Genomic DNA, 20246 nt, shown 5'->3' on the forward strand with positions numbered 1-20246 from the left:
CTGTGCGCCGCCTGTCGGCTTCAGGTTTCAGGCTGCTCCGGTTCTGAAGGAAAAAACTTTCCTAAAAGTGGATGAATTCCCAACCAGGAGGTCTGAAGGACTTTTCCTTTTTTCCTCCACCGAAAACTTCCCGACATCAAGCTACCGGCTGTTGGCCGCCATGACACCGGACGTTAGACGGGTCAGATTTCACAATAAGAGTCTAACATAAAAACAAAGATGGAAAAGTTTTTTGTTTGTTTTGTTGTTGTTGCTGTTTTTAAGTGTAGATGATAAATTCTGAATGACTTTCGTCTTATTTGATTTACCATTCAACTGAGTATTGTAATATGAACCAGGCCAAATAATAATAAATACAAAAAGGAGTTTTTCACTTTATCTGTTTTTGTTTCTGTTTCTTCTAGTTTAAATTTATACTTGGCACAGTTTGCTTTTGCTCTATATTTTTGTTTTGTAGTGTGTCCATTGTGTAAATATTCAGCGATCTTCTGGATAATTACTTGTTTGGGATCAGTAAAGTAAATCTATCTATCTACAGATTAAAACCAGAAATGTTCATTCATTTAAACGTATAATAAAAAAGATGACTGTGCTATTTTTAATCCTTGTTTTGTCTTAAATCTGTGAAAACACCAAAGACATTCAGATGAATGCATTTTACCACAATGAAAAAAAAAACAAAACACAAATATAAAATTGGACATAAAAACCCCAAAGAGATGCAGAAAGCTGCAGAGAAAAGGAACCCAGCTGTCTGCAGACACGGTGATTTTATTTTGTGTGTTTGAAGGAAGTGCAGCTGTGCTTGTTGCCCTGATGGGGGGGACTTTCCTCCGGGGGGGGGGGGCAGAAGGGGCAGCTCCTCCTCTCCACGCTCCGGACCTGCGGCCACTCCGGCGGGACACTTTTCCACCGACAGGCCGCCTCCCCGGCTGCTCCACCTCCGGACCGACCGAACAGGGATCAGCAGCCGGCTCAGAGGAGGCATGGAGCGGTCCCGTTAGAGTCCAGAGTCCGGCAGACAGACCCAGACAGACAGAGAGAGAGAGCGGCTCCTCCGGTCCTCCCTCCCCGCCTCGGACACCATGGGCTGCGGCTTGAGGAAGCTGGAAGACCCGGAGGACAGCAGTCCGGGGAAGATCTACTCCACCCTGAAGAGACCTCAGGTGGAGACCAAGACGGACACCGTGTTTGAATATGTCCTGCTGGACTTCAGCCTGGAAGGTAAATCTCTAATCCGGATTATCTCCAACTCACCAACTTCATCAGAGATCAGTCCTTAATCAGGTCGTTGTTAGAGACACTTTAACTTCAAACCACCAACAAACATGGACATCCCAGACTGAATATCAAAAGATGCATATTCATGTTTTTGTTTATGTGTTAATTCAGTTATAATTTACAGCTCCGAACTAAACTGTTAATCTGGAGTCACTGGGAGGAAACTGGAGCTGAGTTTGCAGTAGTCCTTAAAAAATAAAAATAAAAACAACCCTCATTAGTTGATTGGACAGAAAATTCGATTAGTTGGTCAGCAAGAGAAAGAAAATCAGCAGCTCCTCTTAAAATTGGTGGTTTTAGTCATTTTTAATAAAGATGGCTCCTGATGTGATGCTTTGTCACGCATGCTTACTGTGCACACAACCACCAAATCAGTCAGACAAAACACTGATACTGAAAACTGCTCCCTAAACCGAGACTCTGTTGTTTCAGCAAAATATCTGCGGGACACCTTCTTCCATTTAAATGATTAAAAAGAATAATGATAACATCAGCTGATTGATGAAGTTGTCTGCCAATCGACAAATCATTGTAGCTCTAGATTAGTCACCTTAGATTAAATCAGATCTGATGTGACCTTAATGCATTTAAATACTCTTTAATCAGGTCTATTTGCATGAAATGGAATATTTCCCATTTTTAAACAGGCCTGTAGAACGTTCCTGTTTCTCCATTTGGTTTTAAAATCGTCCAAAACAGGAGACAGATTCTCTTTTTAACACACTTTTATTATTCTCAGAGGAGCTGTAATGCCCCAGTGCTGCTTGAAAAGTGCAATAAAACTGATTGTATAGCCAGACGAGGTGTCGTTATATCAACATCAGGGCTGTAAACATGAGAACAACCTGTTAATGCTTTTGAATTTCACTCAATTTCCTTTTTAAAGCCCTTTGGGACTGCGACTCGCTGCGTAACATTACAGGATCAAGCTCCGGTCTCGTCCTAGCAACAGGGCTCTTCATCCAGCCTATTCAGAAATAGGTCACATGAGGTTCTTTCCTGCTTCTTCGCCCTGCGTGCACGCTCAGAAACCCCCACAGCAAATTATTATAATACCCCCCCAGGGGTGGGAGGAAAAGAGGCACCTGCTGCGATCTGGAGTCTAATTTTGGTGATGTGTGATAATCCGGGATGGCCGAAGGTTTGGTCGTTTTCAGGCTTATCCCCCCGCCTGGCCTTTCGGACTGTGACCTATTTGGAAGGAAGCGGTGATTAAGTTGTGAATGGGAGCCGAGCATGTAAACAGCCGGCCGGCACGATAATGAATCATGGAGGAAAGTTTGAGAGGGGCGGTGGGGGGGCATGTTTTCCGCCTTCTAATGACTTTCATTACCTCCAGTTCTGATCCAGTCCGGCCTGCATCAGGTCCTATAAAACGACTCATTTCAAAGTGAAGCAGCAACCAGAACTTTGACCCACGTGTCACTTCAGACTTTGACATGTTTCAAATGGATGAAGTGAAAAGTCCCTTTTTTTCCAGGAATAATTATTTCTAAAGACCAAAATTTGGGAGAAACACAAAAACGAAGATGAACCACACAAACATAAAGATAAACAACAAATTGAATCACTCTGGAGGGAGATTCAGGATCTGAAGACTTTAGGCCGGCGTCCGTCAGGTGTGTTGTTACCTCATAGGTAGGTGTTGTTGCTAGGCAACATCTAGTGGTGGTCGGAATAACGACGTGAGCAAACGGTGATGTAGTTTATAGACCGACCAAGTCCACGTCAGGAGGAGGGAAGGGCCAACAAAACACGGAGTGTGACAAAGGGCTGCGTTCGATTCCCCCGGGAAAGGAGCCGTTTGTTTTTGTTATCAGAGGTCGACTCGGGTTAAGGAAGCATTTATTTCCATGGTCAGTTTCTGTTCCAGCTCCTGTTTTAGCTTCTGTTGAGATCACAGAGGTAACGATTGTTTAGTCTCAAATATAATCAGCCAGTGATTTCTGAGATGGTCCCGTGTTTGAATCTGTTATTCCTCTGACCTCTAGCTGCAATACACAATGAAAATACACAAAATAACACAAAAAATGAGGTGATTGTGAGTGTGTCTCCAGCTGCTCTGTTGTTGTTGAACTTGTGAGCCACGACAGCAGCAAAGGATCATCTGAAACACGACGGCCGTGAGACTCAGGCAGACTTAGAAAGTCTGAGTCACAAATTGTGTCTGGATCCACAATAAACAAAGTGCAGTTTACACCAGTAATCACAAAACATCTAGAACACCTTTACGGACAATTACATGTTGTGTTAGAGTGTATGTGGAGGACAGCGGCGGCTCAAAGGAGACTCGTCTTTAATCCTCACCAACATTACTGCTGTGGTCCAATTCAGGGGCCGATTCCTCAGAACAGGTCTACGTGGCCCTTTGTATCTGTTGTACACCACGAAACTACGAAGGGTTTCTCCTGCTGCCCCCGCAAAAAGTCTCAAAGGCCCTTTACGACCGTTAGTTGAAGCCAAATTCTTCCATTTAAAAGTATGTGTTGTTCTTTTGCTGCCATATTGCTTTTGATTGAGGTGTGCAATGAATCTTGGGATATGTGTGGTTATAAGAAATCCACCTGATCGGAGGAGCAAAGATGAAAAGTCACTCAGATGATTTCGCTTCACGGGAAGCGGAAATGTAGCTGACGTTTCAGAAAATGTAAAACGCAGTTGTGTCACTGTGTCCACCTCAGGTGTGTTGAGCCCATTTTTTGGGAGAAAAACACACAACCGTTAAATTTGAATTTGATCTGGAAGTCCAACTGAAGGCTGATCTCAGTGCAGCTGTTGGTTTTTTGGACCGGATCAACCTAAACACTTTTTACAGACTGCTTCTCCAACGTGGGCGAACGGTGAGAATGTGGTCTGATTTCAGTTTTTCTGCTCTCTTGGAATTGTGTCACTTCCCTCTCCAGCTCTATAACTGGCACAGCTAAAGATAAACCGCACTGATTCCAGTCTGCAGTCGTCATGTGTCCCGTCTGCCGGGGCTTTTTTCTTTTTCTAATACGGCACTAAAGTATCTACTTCGGGAGATCTGTGTCACTCACTTCATTTTATGATTTGGTGAAAAAAGGAAATAGTTGTAATCTGTGCTGGCGAGCGTTTTTCTTGCCAAGCTGAAGATAAAAAGCAGATCTGTGTTTTCTTGGCTGCAAACCAGCTAAACCAGACTTCATTCTCACTCTGCAGGAGTCTCTCTGCAGGCTCTGAAACTGCCTCCGTGGCCGAGAGGATTTTTGATGAGCTCCCAAATTTATTCAGTGTTTTCAGACGGAGCGCAGCCAGAAAAATAAAAACACCGCCTGCAGCAGCAAATGAACGATTAACACGGTTTAAAAAAATCAGCTCTCTGTTGCTTTACTCAAAAGGTTTGTTATCTTAAATTGTCAAATGGCGTTGAAGTGTAATATAAATGGAAGCTGTGATATGTTGACATGAGGGGTTTTTAAAGCACACATTCCTGTCCAGCAGCTGGCCTGCAGATGTGAGCAGGTAGCTCCTCGTGTTGTTGAAGAGATTTTCTCTGCTGGCCGTGGAAATATTAAACAAACAAACTGTTTCCTCCAACGCGATGTGATCGATACAGGAAGTGACATTTGGTTCCTTTGAAACGTTTGTGTAAATCTGTAAAAATCCCTCCGTTAAAGTCCGACTTACACAAAATCATAGCAAAGACAACAACTTCACCAACCTTTTAAACTAAACATCGTGTTGGTGGCGTTAAAGGACGCAGCTCCATCTCCTCTCCTGCCTCCTCTCCTGTCTCCTCTCCTGTCTCCTCTCCTGCCTCCTCTCCTGCCTCCTCTCCTGTCTCCTCTCCTGTCTCCTCTCCTGTCTCCTCTCCTGCCTCCTCTCCTGTCTCCTCTCCTGTCTCCTCTCCTGCCTCCTCTCCTGCCTCCTCTCCTGTCTCCTCTCCTCTCCTCTCTTGTCTCCTCTCCTGTCTCCTCTCCTGTCTCCTTCCTCTCCTCTCCTGCCTCCTCTCCTGCCTCCTCTCCTGCCTCCTCTCCTGCCTCCTCTCCTGTCTCCTCTCCTGTCTCCTCTCCTCTCCTCTCTTGTCTCCTCTCCTGTCTCCTCTCCTCTCCTCTCCTCCTCTCTTGTCTCCTCTCCTGTCTCCTCTCCTGCCTCCTCTCCTCCTCTCGTCTCCTCTCTTGTCTCCTCTCCTGCCTCCTTTCCTGCCTCCTCTCCTCTCTTCTCTTGTCTCCTCTCCTGTCTCCTCTCCTGTCTCCTCTCCTCTCTTGTCTCCTCTCCTGTCTCCTTTCCTGCCTCCTCTCCTCTCCTCCTCTCTTGTCTCCTCTCCTGTCTCCTCTCCTGTCTCCTCTCCTGCCTCCTCTCCTGTCTCCTCTCCTGCCTCCTCTCCTCCTCTCCTGCCTCCTCTCCTGCCTCCTCTCCTCTCCTCTCCTGTCTCCTCTCCTGCCTCCTTTCCTGCCTCCTCTCCTCTCCTCTCTTGTCTCCTCTCCTGTCTCCTCTCCTGCCTCCTCTCCTGCCTCCTCTCCTCCCCTCCTACTGTGGCCTTGCGTCTTTTTCTGGGACACAAACTGTGGCCGTCATCTTCTCAGCTCTCACCCCTCCGGTGTTCTCGGCCTGATTTCCGTCTGACCAACAGGGAGCCAAAGGAAACGCATCATCGGAGAAATGGCCGACGTTTGCTCCAGCTGAGTCTGATGTGTTTTCTTTATTACTGATCTTTTGCTCGCTGTGTCTGAACGTCCTCCGTGTTCCTCCCATTGACGCCGTTTTTGTGATCAGTGACGTCAAACGTGAGATTAGAGGCGGATTAACCTGAAGTGGCGTGCTCCCGTCTCTGGTTGGACGAGCTGAGGGAAGTTTGAAGTGACAGCTGAAGGAAATATCAGATGGATTTTGACCTCGCGGTCCGCTGAGGTTTGACCTCAGAGGCCTCCGTCCTGATGGCCTGTCTTCTCTGATTTCCAGGGATGAGTGCAGTTTTCTGTAATCTCTGCCTAATCTGTGACGCTAATGGCCCCTCAGGATTATTTCAGATTAAAGGGGGTATTTTGATTATTGCATTTGGAGGAGATTTGAAGGGCAGAAGAGATCTGATGGATCTGACTCCAGAAGTTGATCCCGTCCAGCAGACGATCATTAGCCTCTCCTACCAGCGTTAGCTTTCCTTTCTTTGTGGATCCAGATCCAGATCTCTCCAGCCTGAAATCCAACACGTTCATGTTCCCCACAGGATGAACCGTAATGACTCTAGTCAACATTTTGTAATAATGCCACAACAAAAGGGAGGCTGATGGGAGTCTGAGGTCAGCCCTGATGTTTTACTCCTGTTTTCTTTTCTCCTTGTTGCCGGGCAGCTTTCTCCTTTTCACACCTTTCACGCTCAGACTCATAAAATCCATCTTCCTCCTCCTCCTCCTCCTATTTTCTGTTTTCTTTTTGCCTTCAGTTGTTGCTCAACTCCTCTTGAACCCCAAACTCACCCCCCCTTCTCCCCCGTCATCCTGCCAGTTTCCACTTTAAGATACTTTCCAGCCCCTTTTCTTACCCCTTTCAGAGCCCTCCTCCCCCCTTTTTCCCCCTGCAGCCTGAACAGAGGGCTCAGTGTGCTGGTGGGCGGCCGAGGGGCAGCAGGATGGGAGGGGCGGGGGTGGGAGGGCGTGTGAGAGGAGCGAAAAGGCTGAAACAAAAGCCGTGGTAGAGGTGTGTATGACATCATGTGACCCCCCCGCCGCCACCAAACGCTGCCAGCGAGCCACATTCAGCCGGACTGACTCTGTCTTCGCCTCTCTACTGACCATCAGGGGGCGACTCCAGTGGATTTAAAGAGTCAGGTTGTGTTGAAGTCTATGGGAAAATGTCCCTCCTCCTCCCTCGTCCTAGTTTACAGTCTTCAATCATTTTTTAGATGATGCTCCATTTACAGGGAAAGGGGAGGGGTTGGGGGCGGGGCTACTGGAGGAAAATTCCAGATGATCCGAAATGAGTCTCACTGCTGTGATGGTGCAGCAGCAACTTTAAATTCAGAGGGAGTTGGTTTGAACCCGCAGGAATGCCAGTAAAGTGTCTCTGGTTTTACTGGTCCACTGAGGTTCTGCTGGTCTTCAGTGTCACTATGGAGCCAGACGGCCCAGCGAGAGGGGGCAGGGATCTGAGCTGTGAGCCGGTCGTGAGAATGTGGGTGGTTGTTGTGAGGAATGCCGTCACACACACACAGAACAGACACAAAAAGTTTCCCTGTCTCCTGTTTTTTCTTTTTCTTAATGTTCCTGCATCCGAAATGCAGAATTTTGTGGATTTAATGGCCTAAATGTACTGTGTGTGTGTGTGTGTGGGGGGGGGGGGGGGGCACATGGCCAATCCTCTCTGTGAACAGCCACTCTTTGTGGATGCAGGAAGTACGGTGAATGTTTCAGGGATTTCCAGCCAGAGGTTCAGGAAAAAAATAGCAGAAACCCATCCAGCGTCTTTACACATCAGATTCAGAGGAAAACAACAACACCACAACAGAAATGACAAATAACAACCACAACTGTTTGTTGTGCAAAAATCAGAGAAATGAAGACAAAAAGTCAGTTTCTATCTGCTTATCTAACAGGAGAGACTGTGACTCTGTGGGATTTAAGGGACCAGGAGCTTGTCTGTCCAGTTGGATGAAGTCACCGGATGCTGAAACTCTAAAACTGGGGTGAAATGTTCTCTTCCCATCGTTCCATTTGAAAACAGAGCAGCTGTGTTTTACACTAATTGCTGAAGATTTTTGTTTTTTTTTTTGTCCGTGAGTTCAGGAAATCCAGACAGGATGAAATAAAGCATAAATAACTTTATTCAGGTCAACGGCTGACACATGGTCTGACTTCAGAGACCCGGCTCAGGACCGGGTGGACTCTTGTTCAAAGTTCATATCTGAACCAAAAGTCCTGAAGGCAGCTGGGTAATCCTCTAAAAGTCCTGTTTTAATAATAGAAAAGATTTAAAAAGGTTTAATCTGCATCTGGATGTTTGGATTAAAAAACATCTCTGTTGGTTGAGTTTTGTGTGCTCAGTCTTGATATTATAGTTTCAGCAGTTCTTTCTTCCTGTTCTCTGTCTGATAACTTATGGCAGAAAAGCTTTTTTTGATTTGGACACTTTCGTGAGTCAGGAGGGTTCACAGACAGGAAGTGAACTGCTCAGCCTTCGGATCATGTTTTTTGTCTTTGTCTAATTATGGGAATGAGCCTGTTTTTATAAAACAGAATCATGCACACACTTTAATAGTTCTGATGTAAACAGTGTGTATGTTTATTTTTGGATTTTGCATCTGGTCTCAGAACCGCAGCTGAACGACCGGCACTGAAAATAAGCTGCTGGTTGACGTGTGTGTGTTGATGTGGTGTTTCCCTCCACATGTCTGTTGCTGCGGGTTGTGTTTCTGTTTTTAGTACACGCTGATCCGACATCTGGACTCTGTGGGGCTTCTTCAGACCAGATCTGGGTGTTTTTTTTATTTCACAAAGCTCAAATCCCACTAAAAGACTTCATCCTCCATCATCATCATCATCATCATCATCGTCGTCGTCATCTGCATTCCTGCCTGACAGACGTTGTGCGTTTTTTAAGTGTGTGTCCTTTTTCCAGCTGGGGAATAGTGACGGTAAAGTAATTTCACAGGAAGGAGGAAGGAAAGTTTCTCAGCCGACGTTCAGAGTTGAGATGTTCAGAGATCCTCTCTGCTGTTGAAACCTCATCTTGTTTGCATGAAAAGAAAGAGTTCAGAGATAATTCATAATTCATGACTGTAAAAGAAAAATAATTGACAAATTCAATCATTCATCATGATCTCCTAAAAATATTTTTTTTTCCAGAAAGACAAAAGATCAATAATTTAAAACATTTTAAATGTGAATCTGCTCCTTTTCACTCATTAAAAAACAGATATTCTGATTCAGCCAAAAGGTTTTACTACCAGGTGCATTGTGGGTACTTGTCCCTGTCGTTATTATAGTTAAATTGCGGTTTCATTTTTTTTGCCTTGGATTTTAATCCACATTATTGTTAAATATGAAGGAAAAAAAAGACAAAAACAAAAAGCTTCTAAATAAATAAATAAATAAATCTACAAAGAAATTGAAACATATTTGAGTGAAGGTCCAAAAATTATATAACAAATAATAACAAATCATTTATTTGTGTCAGTAACTTCAATATTAAATATCAAAGTGCGATCACATACTTGATATGTTCTTGTGTGACAACAATTGAATAGTTCTGTTATGTTCGGGGGCTCAGACAGTCGCCTTCCAGGAAACGTTGATGCCGTGACTATAATGACCCTGTATGTGTTTTTCTTGCCCCCCCGTCCTCCCAGGAAGCCGCCCGACGGTCCAGTACGTGACCTCGCTGTCCGAGCTGCCTCAGGCGCTGCAGCCTTACTACACTCAGGGCTACGTCCTGGCCGCCTTGCATCCCATCATCCTGTCCGTGGGCCGGACGCGCTCGCTGCCCTTCAGCCTGCTGTACCGTGCCATCCTGGCCCGGCCCAGACCCAGGTACCCTGATCCGGATCCTCCAGGTTCAGACCTAAAACCTCTTAGCGCTCCTTAGAGAGGTCACATCACACGACTCGATGATGAATGATGGATGAGGTCGGCTTCATATTTAATGCAGAACTCTGGTAGGAGGTCAGACTGTCTGTTGGGGTGGGGCTCTGTGGTCCCCCATGATTCCTATTGGTTAAAAGGCCGCCCAACAACAGGCGTCCCACAGCAGCCAATGGAGCCCAAGTTCCTCTGATCATCGTGATGATATCTAATATTTCCTGAGATGCTGCAGGTGAACTCCAGCGGTGCTTCTTCTTTTTACTTTTCATGCATTAAATAAGAAAAGCTCCACGTGTCTAAATGAGCGTTTCCTCGGTCGAATTGTTGGACTGTAGCTGCTGGGATCATAAATCATTGACGTGTCAGCGTCTGCAGCTCTGTGACAATAAACCATGAAAAACCATGAGGTCAACAGGCCGAGCCCCCACATCGCACTCTGTGTGTGACCGCCTTCTTTCATCTGCATATTTCTACATTAGATTTAGATTAAGATTCATTGATTTAGGTGGTTTCACAACGAAGAACGAACGAAGGCGCCGAAACACATTTAATAATCAATAAAACAGGCCGCAGAGAAGTGACTGGAAACTGTGGGACCCTTTATACTTATAACTATATAAATCAAAGTAGTAACATCCAGGAATAAGCGGATTTTGCTGTTTCTGTTGCACTATACGATGTGAAGCTGTCTGATTGTAAAACACGTATCTGATTCCTGAATGCCTTAATTTTTCTTTTTTGTCAACAAAGTCTTCCAATCTAAGAAAATCTGGCCGTTAAAGCAGTGACACCAAAACACCTCCATGTTAATTCATTACCCTGTTTTTCCATTAATCCATGTCAGGGTTTTCTTTCTTTGCCGTATTTATTCATACTTATTCATTCTGTGTGTTTGCAGTAAACAAACAGCCTCCATGTGTCACAGCGTCCCGGTGCTGAGGGTGGAGGAGTGGCCTCTGCCTGGAGACTCCCTGACCGGTGACACCGTCAGAGCGCTCATTGACCGGGTGAGCGATGCTTCCTGGGCCAATCCAGACTCCCAGAATCCTGTTTAACGTTGGTCAGATCTGGAGCTTCAAACTCTGAGGTGCTTTTTTTTTTTTTTGGTTTCAGGTGAACAGCAGCGCCCGAGGTGGCGTTCGGTTCGTGGGCTCGGTCCTCCAGCAGGTGAGCGGGATCACCAACGGCCGGGTTCACAGTCCGAAGAGGGGCTGTCGCTCCCCTCCACGCTCCCCTCCCCGAACACCTCCTGGAGACAGGGAGCTGGAGGAGAACACCTACAGTCCAGGTGAGACGCTCTGTTCTTCTAAAAAGCTGAAGATCAGAGTCTTCATCTTTCCCTCCTCCGTCCCTCCAGACTTGAGGCTGCTGGTGTTCTTCCACTCCTGGGCTCCGGGCTGCGCTCCTCTGGACTCCCTGGCCTGCCAGTACCATCAGGGGGCGCTCTCCATGCGCGTCTCCAGGAAGGGTCAGGTGGTCAGCGCCCTGGAGGCCGACTGGCTGGAGCTGACGGCCGCCTACTATCGCAAGGGTTGGTCTCTGGTGGACTCCTTCGTCTACTGGGACACGCCTAAAGGTCAGTCTGAAACCTCCGGCGTCAGCGCCATGCAGCTCGTAGGTCGGATTTAAAGATGCAGAAGAAGAAGCAGCTCTAAGCTCCAAAGGCTGAGCTTCGACTCCTGCTTCGTCTTCTTCTTCTTCTACATCTTTTCCCCAATAAAAATGGATTCGAACAACCACAAAAACAAAAATCCCTCCCTTCCTGTTTTGGCTTCTCTGTCCGATTGCGTCTATATTTGGAGGCGTCTTCCCGACCTTGGTGACCTCACTTCCTGTATCTCATCCACATAATCTGGACACTGAGGAGAACATTCAGTATGAATGTCTCCCTACTTCTCTAAGTTGAGTTTATGGTGTTAGTCTCTAGTTTACAGTCTTCCCATAGACTTCAATACAGTCAGACTTCTTTCACGACAGTCGACTCAGAGTTGAATCTATATTTCATAACTGGTTCATTATTATTGTAAAGACGATGACAGTCGTTTGTCCTTTATTTGTGATTCTGTACATTTTAATGAAGACAACATCACAGTGTGACGTGTCGTTTTGTGCGTTTTGTGTGTTTCAGGCGAGCCGGTGCCCAGATCCCTGGAGGGTCTGTTTGTGTATGAAGAGAGAAGCACCTCCCCTCCCGCCAACGACACCATCGTGGTGGAGCAGTGGACCGTCATCGAGGTGAGTCAACTCCAAACCGCCGTCATTGACTCTTTTTAAAACTGTGGCAGGTTTTGGGGCGTTGAACCGTTTTTGGCGCTGTAAAAGGTCGAGGCCGGGTCGGGTGGTCAGACTGCCTGTTTCATCACTCAGTGTCTTGTCTGTTCCCATCCAGGGCGCTGACGTGAAAACAGACTACGGGCCGCTCCTCCACACTCTGGCTGAGTTCGGTTGGCTGCTCACCTGCGTGCTGCCGACGCCAATCATCCGCCATGACAGGTAGCCACGACACACCGCATCGATAATAACGTTGCTGGGAAATGTTCTCCTCTCTGAAGCGTAACAACGCCTGTGTCTACGTCTGCAGTGACGGGAATCTGGCCACCAAGCAGGTGGTGTTCCTCCAGAGGCCGGTCAGGAATCAAACATCTGGACAACAGAGGAACCAGGTCAGAGCAGCAGTACCTGAAATACGTGATGACGCTGGATGTCATGGAGTTCAACACCTAACTGTTGAAATGTTAATAACCAATGAGTGAAAGAATGATTCAAAAACAAAGACACAAAGTTACAATGAACTTATCTGAACCTGCAACTTTACTGTCTATTACAAATATTAGCATTTAGCAGCTAAAGAGCCAGATGTTTCCCTCAGGAGCTGGAGGAGACCAAACACAGACCTAAAAGAGAGGGAACACAGGACTAATCCTGATAATGTGATTATTGCATGTTGATTAAATTGATGAAAATGGAAAAACGCATCACATCAGCTATTTGTAAGTTTATCAGCTGCTTCATAGCTCAGCAGCAGCAGCAGCAGATAAATAAATGAGTGATTCTTGGTTTCATCTTATCTGTCAATGAACGTCAGGCTGTCGTTGGAGGCAAAAGCTTTGATTTGTGTGTTCAGGCCGCCGCCTGGTGGACGAAATCGCAGCTGCACTTCATCTGCAGTGAACTGAGCTCGCTCAGGTCTCACAAAAACAGAGCTGTGGGGCGGCGGACAGCAAAGGTCAAAGGGCAGAAAGGACAGAGTGTTCCCCGCCTTCCTGTTGCTCTGCTGTTTGTAGAATTAAGACGTAATTAAACATAGAGAGTCGATGTTGAGCCCAAAGATCTGCAGGTAAATAATTTTGTTAACTGAGACGTGAATGAGACCAAATGCCAGCTCCTGTTTCCTCTCCTCTTCTCCAGGCTCTGTCCGTCCACAGCGACGTGTCCAGTCGCTCCATCAGCCGCTCCGTCAGCAGCTCCGCCCCCCCGGAGGAGCTGTCGCCCACGGCCGGAGGCATCGGGGGCTTCCCCGTGTTTGGAGGGGGGTATCCCAGCTCCCTGTCCCACCTGGAGGAAGGCGGCTTCGAGCAGGAGGAGGGGAAGGCGGAGGTCACCTGCATGTGACGGAGTTAAATAAATTCGCCGGAGGGGAAACAGCTCACCGGTTCCTTTTAACAGAACTCAGCACTTTTTAAGGTTGTTCTTACTGAAGCCATAATGAGGTTTTTATTCGGACGTGGACGTTTGGAGACAGAAACTTCACACCTTTTTGAACCCGTTTTCAGGAGCTCACCGGGAGATGATCAGTATTAAAAAGCACACGATGAAAACACTGGTGGTGAAGTGAGGAAAACTGGCTCTACTTTGTGTGTTTTTTTTTTTTTTTTATTATTCCTTCACAGCTTCACACTTTTTGTTGTTCCTTTTAAAAAAGCATTCCCACTTTTTTTTTTTTGACACTTTCAGACGTTTTAACACCTTTTTGTTACTCTTCTGTGTGGAGCTGACGTATTTTCTCTCTCGATTAAAGGCCGACAGTGTGAATAATTATCTCAGACTGCTGGTACTGACGACTAAGAGGCCGAAGACCTGAAGACCTTTTAAAAATAACGGAGTTTGGATTTGTTGGATTTGTTGTGGACTTGTTGACTAAACTTCGTGTTCGGACACGGTTAATAAGTATTTAATATCAGCTCAGCAGTGTGTTGGTGTATGTGTTGTTTCCCTGCCGTTTGTTTCTTTCTTTCTTTGCTTTGCAGCATTTATGGTACTGGCTAACGCCTGGTCAGGACGTCCCATAGAAAAGCTCTGGTGGTATTGTACATGTTTGTTTTGTCCTGTAACAACAAACGTTAAATTTATGAATAGCAGCAACAGGGAAGGTAGCACGAATTCATATTCTGAAGAGTTTTTGTTTGAAAAAGCACAAAAAATTACACGATTACCAAAATGCTGCTAATAAATCTATCAGCTCTGCGGTGCTGGTTGGTGGAAGAATATGATTATCTTTGAGCTTTGCTATCAATGGGACCTTCTGAGTCAGCGTTAGCTCCTCAGCTCCTTCTTCTGTGGTGATGAAGTTTTTAGGTAAATCTATTGTTGTATTGAGATGATGAAGACAGTATTTTTCTTTTAAAAGGGTTAAAGTTAAAGTGCAAATGAGCCTTAAATTAAAAATGGGGGGGAAAAAAAGATCCAATTTATTTTCATATAATCTCACTCAGCAGGTAAAACAAAAAGTGATCAGCTGGTACAGTTACTTCAAAACTACAACACTGAGACTTGAAAATGTAAAATATGTCAAATAAATCAGGAGAAATTAGGAATTAACTGAGTAACAGATATTTACTGGAATACATTTACCTAGATATCAATAATACATTAACTAAAATAACTTGGACCTGTAAAACAAAATGTTAAATCGGTGGAGTTTTCTCTGAAATCTCTGAAAGGGAAACTTTTTTTTTTTTTTTTTTAGAGGACAGATTTTAGAGGTTAGCATTCGTAGCTGTAAAGTTGGATTTGATGTAATTGTGATACATTTTGAGGAAAGGGACCAACTGTGTTTCATTATTGATTCGTCTGCAGATTTTTAGACCTGTTGTACTTTCTCACAGCCTGAGGTCAAGTCTTCAGTGTTACTCATTCCACGTGACCAAATCAATTAAGTATCATGTGACACCCCCCCCCCCAAAAAAAAAAACAAAAAACAAAACCCCAGCAACAATCCCATGAATAAAAACAAATTTTATAAATTATGAAGATTAATCAGATTAAATGCACCAGCTTTGAGTCGTTCATTGATGTTTTGAAGTGGAGACTCATCAGGACTCATTAAATGTCAGTATTAATATTTCTGCCTTTCCTTAATGGAGATTTGTACATTTTGTTTTCTTAGTTTTTTTTTATGATGATAATAAACTTTTATTTCCCATGGTTTATGAGTCATGCCTTATCATCACTGATTTGATATTAACACGTTCAAACAATGGTGTGAATAATAGGTCTTTTTTTATTAACAGACATCATGAAAATGTCAACAGTAAAAATTTTTTTTAGTCCATAAAAAAAAAAAGAGTGGGTTGGATTGACAAGACTCCTCCCACAAAATAACTTAACGAGGAAGAGGGTAAAAGAAGGAAGGTTGTGCTCCAATACTAATAAATGTGGCCAATATTCAGTCCTTGTTGTTTTCACTTGTCAAACATTTAAAACTGGCTTACAGTCTGTGCCCTTAAAATTCATTATTTCGGATACTATAAAGCCAAGGAAAGAATATCAGGCACATTTTTACACAGTATAAAAAAAAGAGGGGCATGTCGTAAAGCAGGATCAGAGTTAGCCAAGACGTCTTCTAAATACTCCGAAACATCATTTCGGCGGCCGACAAGAAAGAATATCTGACTGCTAGTACACGAACAGAGCTAGAGGTTAAGTTTTTCTTTGTTCACTACCACACAAGCCACACACCTACACTGTGTTTGAATAGCAATTATTTAAGTCAGCAGGCTAATTTAAGTGATCCATTTCAAGGGACACCCCCCTCCCAATAACAAAAACCAAAAAACCAAACAGGCAGGTAGGCAACACAAGCAAATCAGAACAGAAGCATACACTAAAAAGTGAAGCACCATCAGAAAAGATGACAATGAATTAAAGGGGGGCATTATATACAGAGAGGGGTGGGGGGCTGTCAGTGTGTGCCTTTGTCAACATACAGGTCACCATGATTACGTAGGTCTTTTGCAAATCCAGCTGCTTAAAGAAGATTAAAGAGGAAAGTTTCCTACAGGAGTCGAGAGAGAGAGCAGAGCTGAGTTCAGACTCACCGTGAATCTGAACGGTCAGGAAAAACAAAACAACAGCGAGAGAGTGAAAATAGAAAATATCTTATCCTGCAGGCCTGGCTGAACTCTGCTCCCAGTATTCTTTACCCTTTCTTCCTTAGAGATAGACACGAGTGACGAGGGACGAAGGACATGGACAGTGTTACTAGACAGGAGCCTTAATACACTGTAGTGTGTATATATATATATATATTTTTTTTATATATATTCTTGTGTGTGTGTGTGTGTGTGTGTGTGACTGAATGTGTTAATACGGTGTGTTTACATGTGTCTCCCTTTTGGCAGCAGCTGTTTGTCTTAGGCCTCGCTCTCCCCGGCTGATGAGGTGTTCTGCACTTCCTCCTCCAGGATGGGCACGATCAGGTTGTCCTTGGACATCAGGTTGTACTTCATGACGAAGCGCGTGAACCGGTGACACAGGAACGTTTCGTTCTGGAACCAAAGGCACAGCAGAAGTGTGAAAATCTCGACGCCTCGACTCAGCTGACACCTCTGTAACTAACAGCGCTCAGTTCAGCAACTTTGTCAATGAGCTCATTGTCTCTGAAGAAATTTAAAAACAGCGTCATACATCATAATCACATGATGGTTTAGAAAGTCATATCTGAGGCCAGGAACACATTGGATTTTATTTTCACTCCCATGTTCACAGGACTGTGTGAATGTTTTTTTAATCCCTCTCTGTGCATGTGCAGGTCTGCAGAAGACCCTTCAGAATAAGAGCATTTATAGTTCTAATGCAAAATAAGATCTTCTCTGAAGAAACCCACCTCATACTTGTCAAATATCTGGCGGTGATGGAAGTAGGCATGAGAGAATATCCTATAGATGCGACGACAGACTGAGCCCAGTTTGGCCACTGATGACTCCTTGATGCTCACCCTAAAAATACAAGTTAGACAAAAATGGCATTGTGATTTTCATAATAACACAACCATAAGGTCAATCAAGGTGCTACCATTCCTGAAAACAATCATTGTCACGAATCTGCAACATTAGAAAACAAACTTGAGAGCATTAATAACAACAACGACAATGTGATGTGACACCATATCTATTAGAACTGCTTCACAGAGGACGACTGACCTGCTGGGGAAGTATTTGTTGCTATTGAGAAGGCAGGCAGCTCCGTCCAGCGTGTGCCTAGTGTAATCAATGGCAGGGCACTGAGGACACAGCAGCACCAAACAAACACAGATGTCAGTGAAAGCCGGTTTTATAGGCACAGGCTAAGTGGTCCATGTGATACATTTTTTTGACTCAGAAGACTCCTCCACTCACCTCTTTGGGTGTCTTGTGGGCAGCACATAGAAAGATCCATTGCTCTGTGGCTGTCATTTGGGTGCATGTGTCTGGATGGCACTCACTCTGCAGGAGGAGAGACCGTCAGCATAAATCTAAACCAACACTGCGGGTCGGACACATCTGCTCGTCCGGACGTGTGCTACTGGACTAAAATCCCTTTGCTTTTGAAGCAACAATATCTATCAATGTAAATATAAAGGTTAAACATTCAGGAGAAAACAAAGTGGATTTATGTTGGTAATAACAAAGATGGTGTCCATCATCTCAGTATCAACACATAAACAGAATGTGTATTAAACCGCATTTCAGTCTGATCATTGCATTTGGTATAAACCCAAGATGTTTAATATCACAGCTCAAATAAAAATAGTTTTTCAACTTACCTGCAGTTTTACAGCTAATCCATTGAGCTCCAGACAGAACTGCCTGCAGACCAAACAGAACAAATCACAGGCATGAGTGAGTTTTACGGTCTCATCTAGCAATGATTTCTGCTTTGTATCTTCGCTCCCCATAATCATCCATTCCCTCCATATAAATGTTTGACAGCTTTCTACAGATCCACAACTCATGAACCACGTCCTTGTAATCTATCTTTTATTATGTTGCTGGTTTTATTGAAGTTTCAAATTGACTTATTTTTTCTTAGGGTTACTGCTTTTATTGTCTACTGTATTCATTTTTTAGTTTCCTTTTCTTTGTCATCATCGTCAGTTCATAGACCTTTTTAAGCAATTAGAGTCAAACACTTCTTTAAAAAACGTACCTGAGGTGTTCGTACTTCCACACCCCCTCGTCCTGACCCTCTGGAGGCTCCAGGATTTTGTCAATATTGGAGCAATCTGATCTAATGTTCTGCTGAATGTACTGAAACAGAACCATCAAAGATGAAAATTATATGGTTAAAATATTAACCATATAAATTAAATTCTTGTGACCCACAATACCGCTGTCAAGTAATCATTCAACTGTCATAGTGTTTGCAGGAAACTTAAATAAACCAAATTTTTGCGTGAAATTCACGCTGTTTGCCTTTAACATTAGCATTTTAACCTGAAGAGTAAAATCCAAGCTTGTATGACCAAACACGTCTGAGGACACCAGCTGTGTGGGGAACCTGGACACACTGACACACACACACGAACATGACAACAACACACCTGTTGGACAGCCAGGGTGCTGTCCATCTCCTCAAATGATTCATCCGGCCAGTTGTAGAAATCCTATACATGGAGAGAGGACAAATTTAGTCTCCGGTCAAAGTGGACAAAGCATGACAGACTCCATCTACACAGCTGTCAGCTGACGCTAAACAATGATCAGCCAAACAGGCACAGAGGTCAGCTTCCTGTTCAGCAGGTAGACAGGAAATATTAATAAACTTTACTGACAATACTGAGTCAGATCCCTCTTAATGCAGCGTATGTATGGATGGAGCCTAGTTCTGTAAAACCTGTATTTATCAAAGCTCTGCCTCTCAATCCAGACCACAATAAACCAGATACCGTGTGAACCTCCACATTTGTACTGATCTAAGCTGAATGTGAACAGAGACTGTGTGTATTTGGGTGAGTTTTATTATACGGACCACATCAGACCAGGTCGAGATGATTCCTGTAGAATCAGGACTACATTCACAAGAACAGATTCAGATTATATCCAGATAACAACAAACAAAACGCGGTGATGTTACACTCTGCTTTCTCTTTTAGACCACATCGGATCGAGTCCAAACACAAACACGACATATCTGGACTAAAAACGATTGTTGATTCTTGTTATGTTGCTCGTCTCTGAGATTCGGCAGCTTAACCTCCCAGCTGTTGGGACAAAAGCGGCCTTAATGACCATTAAATTGGGGGACTTAAGCTGAGGAACTGGCTCTGGGCTTCAGGTTGTTGAGGCTGGGGAAGTTTTACGGAGGAAATGTTGCTGCCGAAGTGAACAGCTTTAGCTTTTCTCCATTACACACAGCTAACGAAGCTAACTCGGTGCTAGCTGTTTCGACATTCGGGAAGCGGCTTCTTCCTGCAGAGCTAACGACCATACGGGCTAAAGTACCGTGGGAGCCTTTCTGTGTTTGAAGGCCGTTTTATGTATAGATTATGTCATTTCATTTAAATATTCTAACTGTGGAAGTATGTAAGCGACAGCTGTGGGAACCTCCGACCAGCGGAGAACGCCCAGAGCGGGCTGACTCTGCTCCAGGAAGTAGACGGAGGAGCGGCTAACGGCGGCTAAGCTAGCCGGCCGTTTCCAGGCCCTTCCTCTCTCCGCAACTGTCGACAGAAAAAGGGCGCAGAGGAACGACACGGCTCCGGGAGACTGCTCCCCGCAGCCCGGAGCTCGTTAACGGTAACCCCGGAAAGCCAGGAGAGTCCCGGCCGGGTGAACACCAACCTTCGCCTTGGTTCCAGGCCGGTTCCTCCGGAGAACTGCAGTACCCTCCGCCATGACCATCTCGACAGAATGCCCGGATGTTCGTCAGCTGCGGGGATGGAGCGGCGGAGACCGGATAAGACCGGGGCCGGGAAGACCGGGTCAGACCGGGTCAGACCTGAGCCGGGAAGACCGGGTCAGACCGGATAAGACCGGGTCAGACCGGGGCCGGGAAGACCAGGTCAGACCTGGGCCGGGAAGACCGGATAAGACCGGGGCCAGGAAGACCGGGTCAGACCTGAGCCGGGAAGACCAGGTCAGACCGGATAAGACCGGGTCAGACCGGGGCCGGGAAGACCGGGTCAGACCTGGGCCGGGAAGACCGGATAAGACCGGGGCCAGGAAGACC

The 20246-nt window shown here is 45.1% G+C and overlaps 2 protein-coding genes across 3 annotated transcripts; one reads left to right on the plus strand and one right to left on the minus strand.

The window, feature by feature from the left end:
* Window positions 1-903: 903 nt before the first annotated feature.
* On the plus strand, window positions 904-13674 carry rftn2 (raftlin family member 2). The gene is made up of 9 exons (XM_029530308.1): window positions 904-1224; window positions 9587-9767; window positions 10717-10825; window positions 10932-11106; window positions 11176-11394; window positions 11947-12053; window positions 12208-12311; window positions 12400-12481; window positions 13227-13674. The coding sequence occupies exons 1-9, from the start codon at window positions 1086-1088 to the stop codon at window positions 13428-13430; spliced, it is 1320 nt and encodes a 439-aa protein (XP_029386168.1). The 5' UTR covers window positions 904-1085; the 3' UTR covers window positions 13431-13674.
* Window positions 13675-15281: 1607 nt separating this feature from the next.
* mob4 (MOB family member 4, phocein) lies at window positions 15282-19936 on the minus strand. Of its 2 annotated transcripts, XM_029530310.1 has the most exons (8): window positions 19859-19936; window positions 18619-18681; window positions 18225-18325; window positions 17842-17884; window positions 17435-17521; window positions 17240-17319; window positions 16924-17035; window positions 15283-16585 (listed from the first exon to the last, which is right to left on the minus strand). In XM_029530310.1, exons 1-8 carry the CDS (start codon window positions 19916-19918, stop codon window positions 16451-16453), a joined length of 681 nt encoding a protein of 226 aa, XP_029386170.1. In that variant the 5' UTR covers window positions 19919-19936; the 3' UTR covers window positions 15283-16450. The 2 variants fall into 2 exon arrangements, with proteins under 2 accessions (XP_029386171.1, XP_029386170.1); XM_029530311.1 differs by lacking the exon at window positions 18619-18681 and having other exon boundaries at window positions 15282-16585; window positions 19859-19918.
* Between the last annotated feature and the right edge of the window lie 310 nt (window positions 19937-20246).

This window comes from Echeneis naucrates, chromosome 21, assembly GCF_900963305.1.
Source record: "Echeneis naucrates chromosome 21, fEcheNa1.1, whole genome shotgun sequence".
NCBI lineage: Eukaryota > Metazoa > Chordata > Actinopteri > Carangiformes > Echeneidae > Echeneis > Echeneis naucrates.

What these genes read in the sequence shown, in the direction of transcription:
- mob4 (XM_029530310.1), bottom strand. Translation starts at nt 19,918, where the DNA reads ATGGTCATGGCGGAGGGTACTGCAGTTCTCCGGAGGAACCGGCCTGGA. An exon ending in GATTAGCTGTAAAACTGCAG is followed by an intron (nt 17,522 to 17,841) that starts GTAAGTTGAAAA and finishes CTCCTCCTGCAG; the next exon opens with AGTGAGTGCCATCCAGACAC. An exon ending in AACAAATACTTCCCCAGCAG is followed by an intron (nt 17,036 to 17,239) that starts GTCAGTCGTCCT and finishes TTGTATTTTTAG; the next exon opens with GGTGAGCATCAAGGAGTCAT.
- rftn2 (XM_029530308.1), top strand. Translation starts at nt 1,086, where the DNA reads ATGGGCTGCGGCTTGAGGAAGCTGGAAGACCCGGAGGACAGCAGTCCG. An exon ending in TCAGAGCGCTCATTGACCGG is followed by an intron (nt 10,826 to 10,931) that starts GTGAGCGATGCT and finishes TTTTGGTTTCAG; the next exon opens with GTGAACAGCAGCGCCCGAGG. An exon ending in CCAATCATCCGCCATGACAG is followed by an intron (nt 12,312 to 12,399) that starts GTAGCCACGACA and finishes CTACGTCTGCAG; the next exon opens with TGACGGGAATCTGGCCACCA.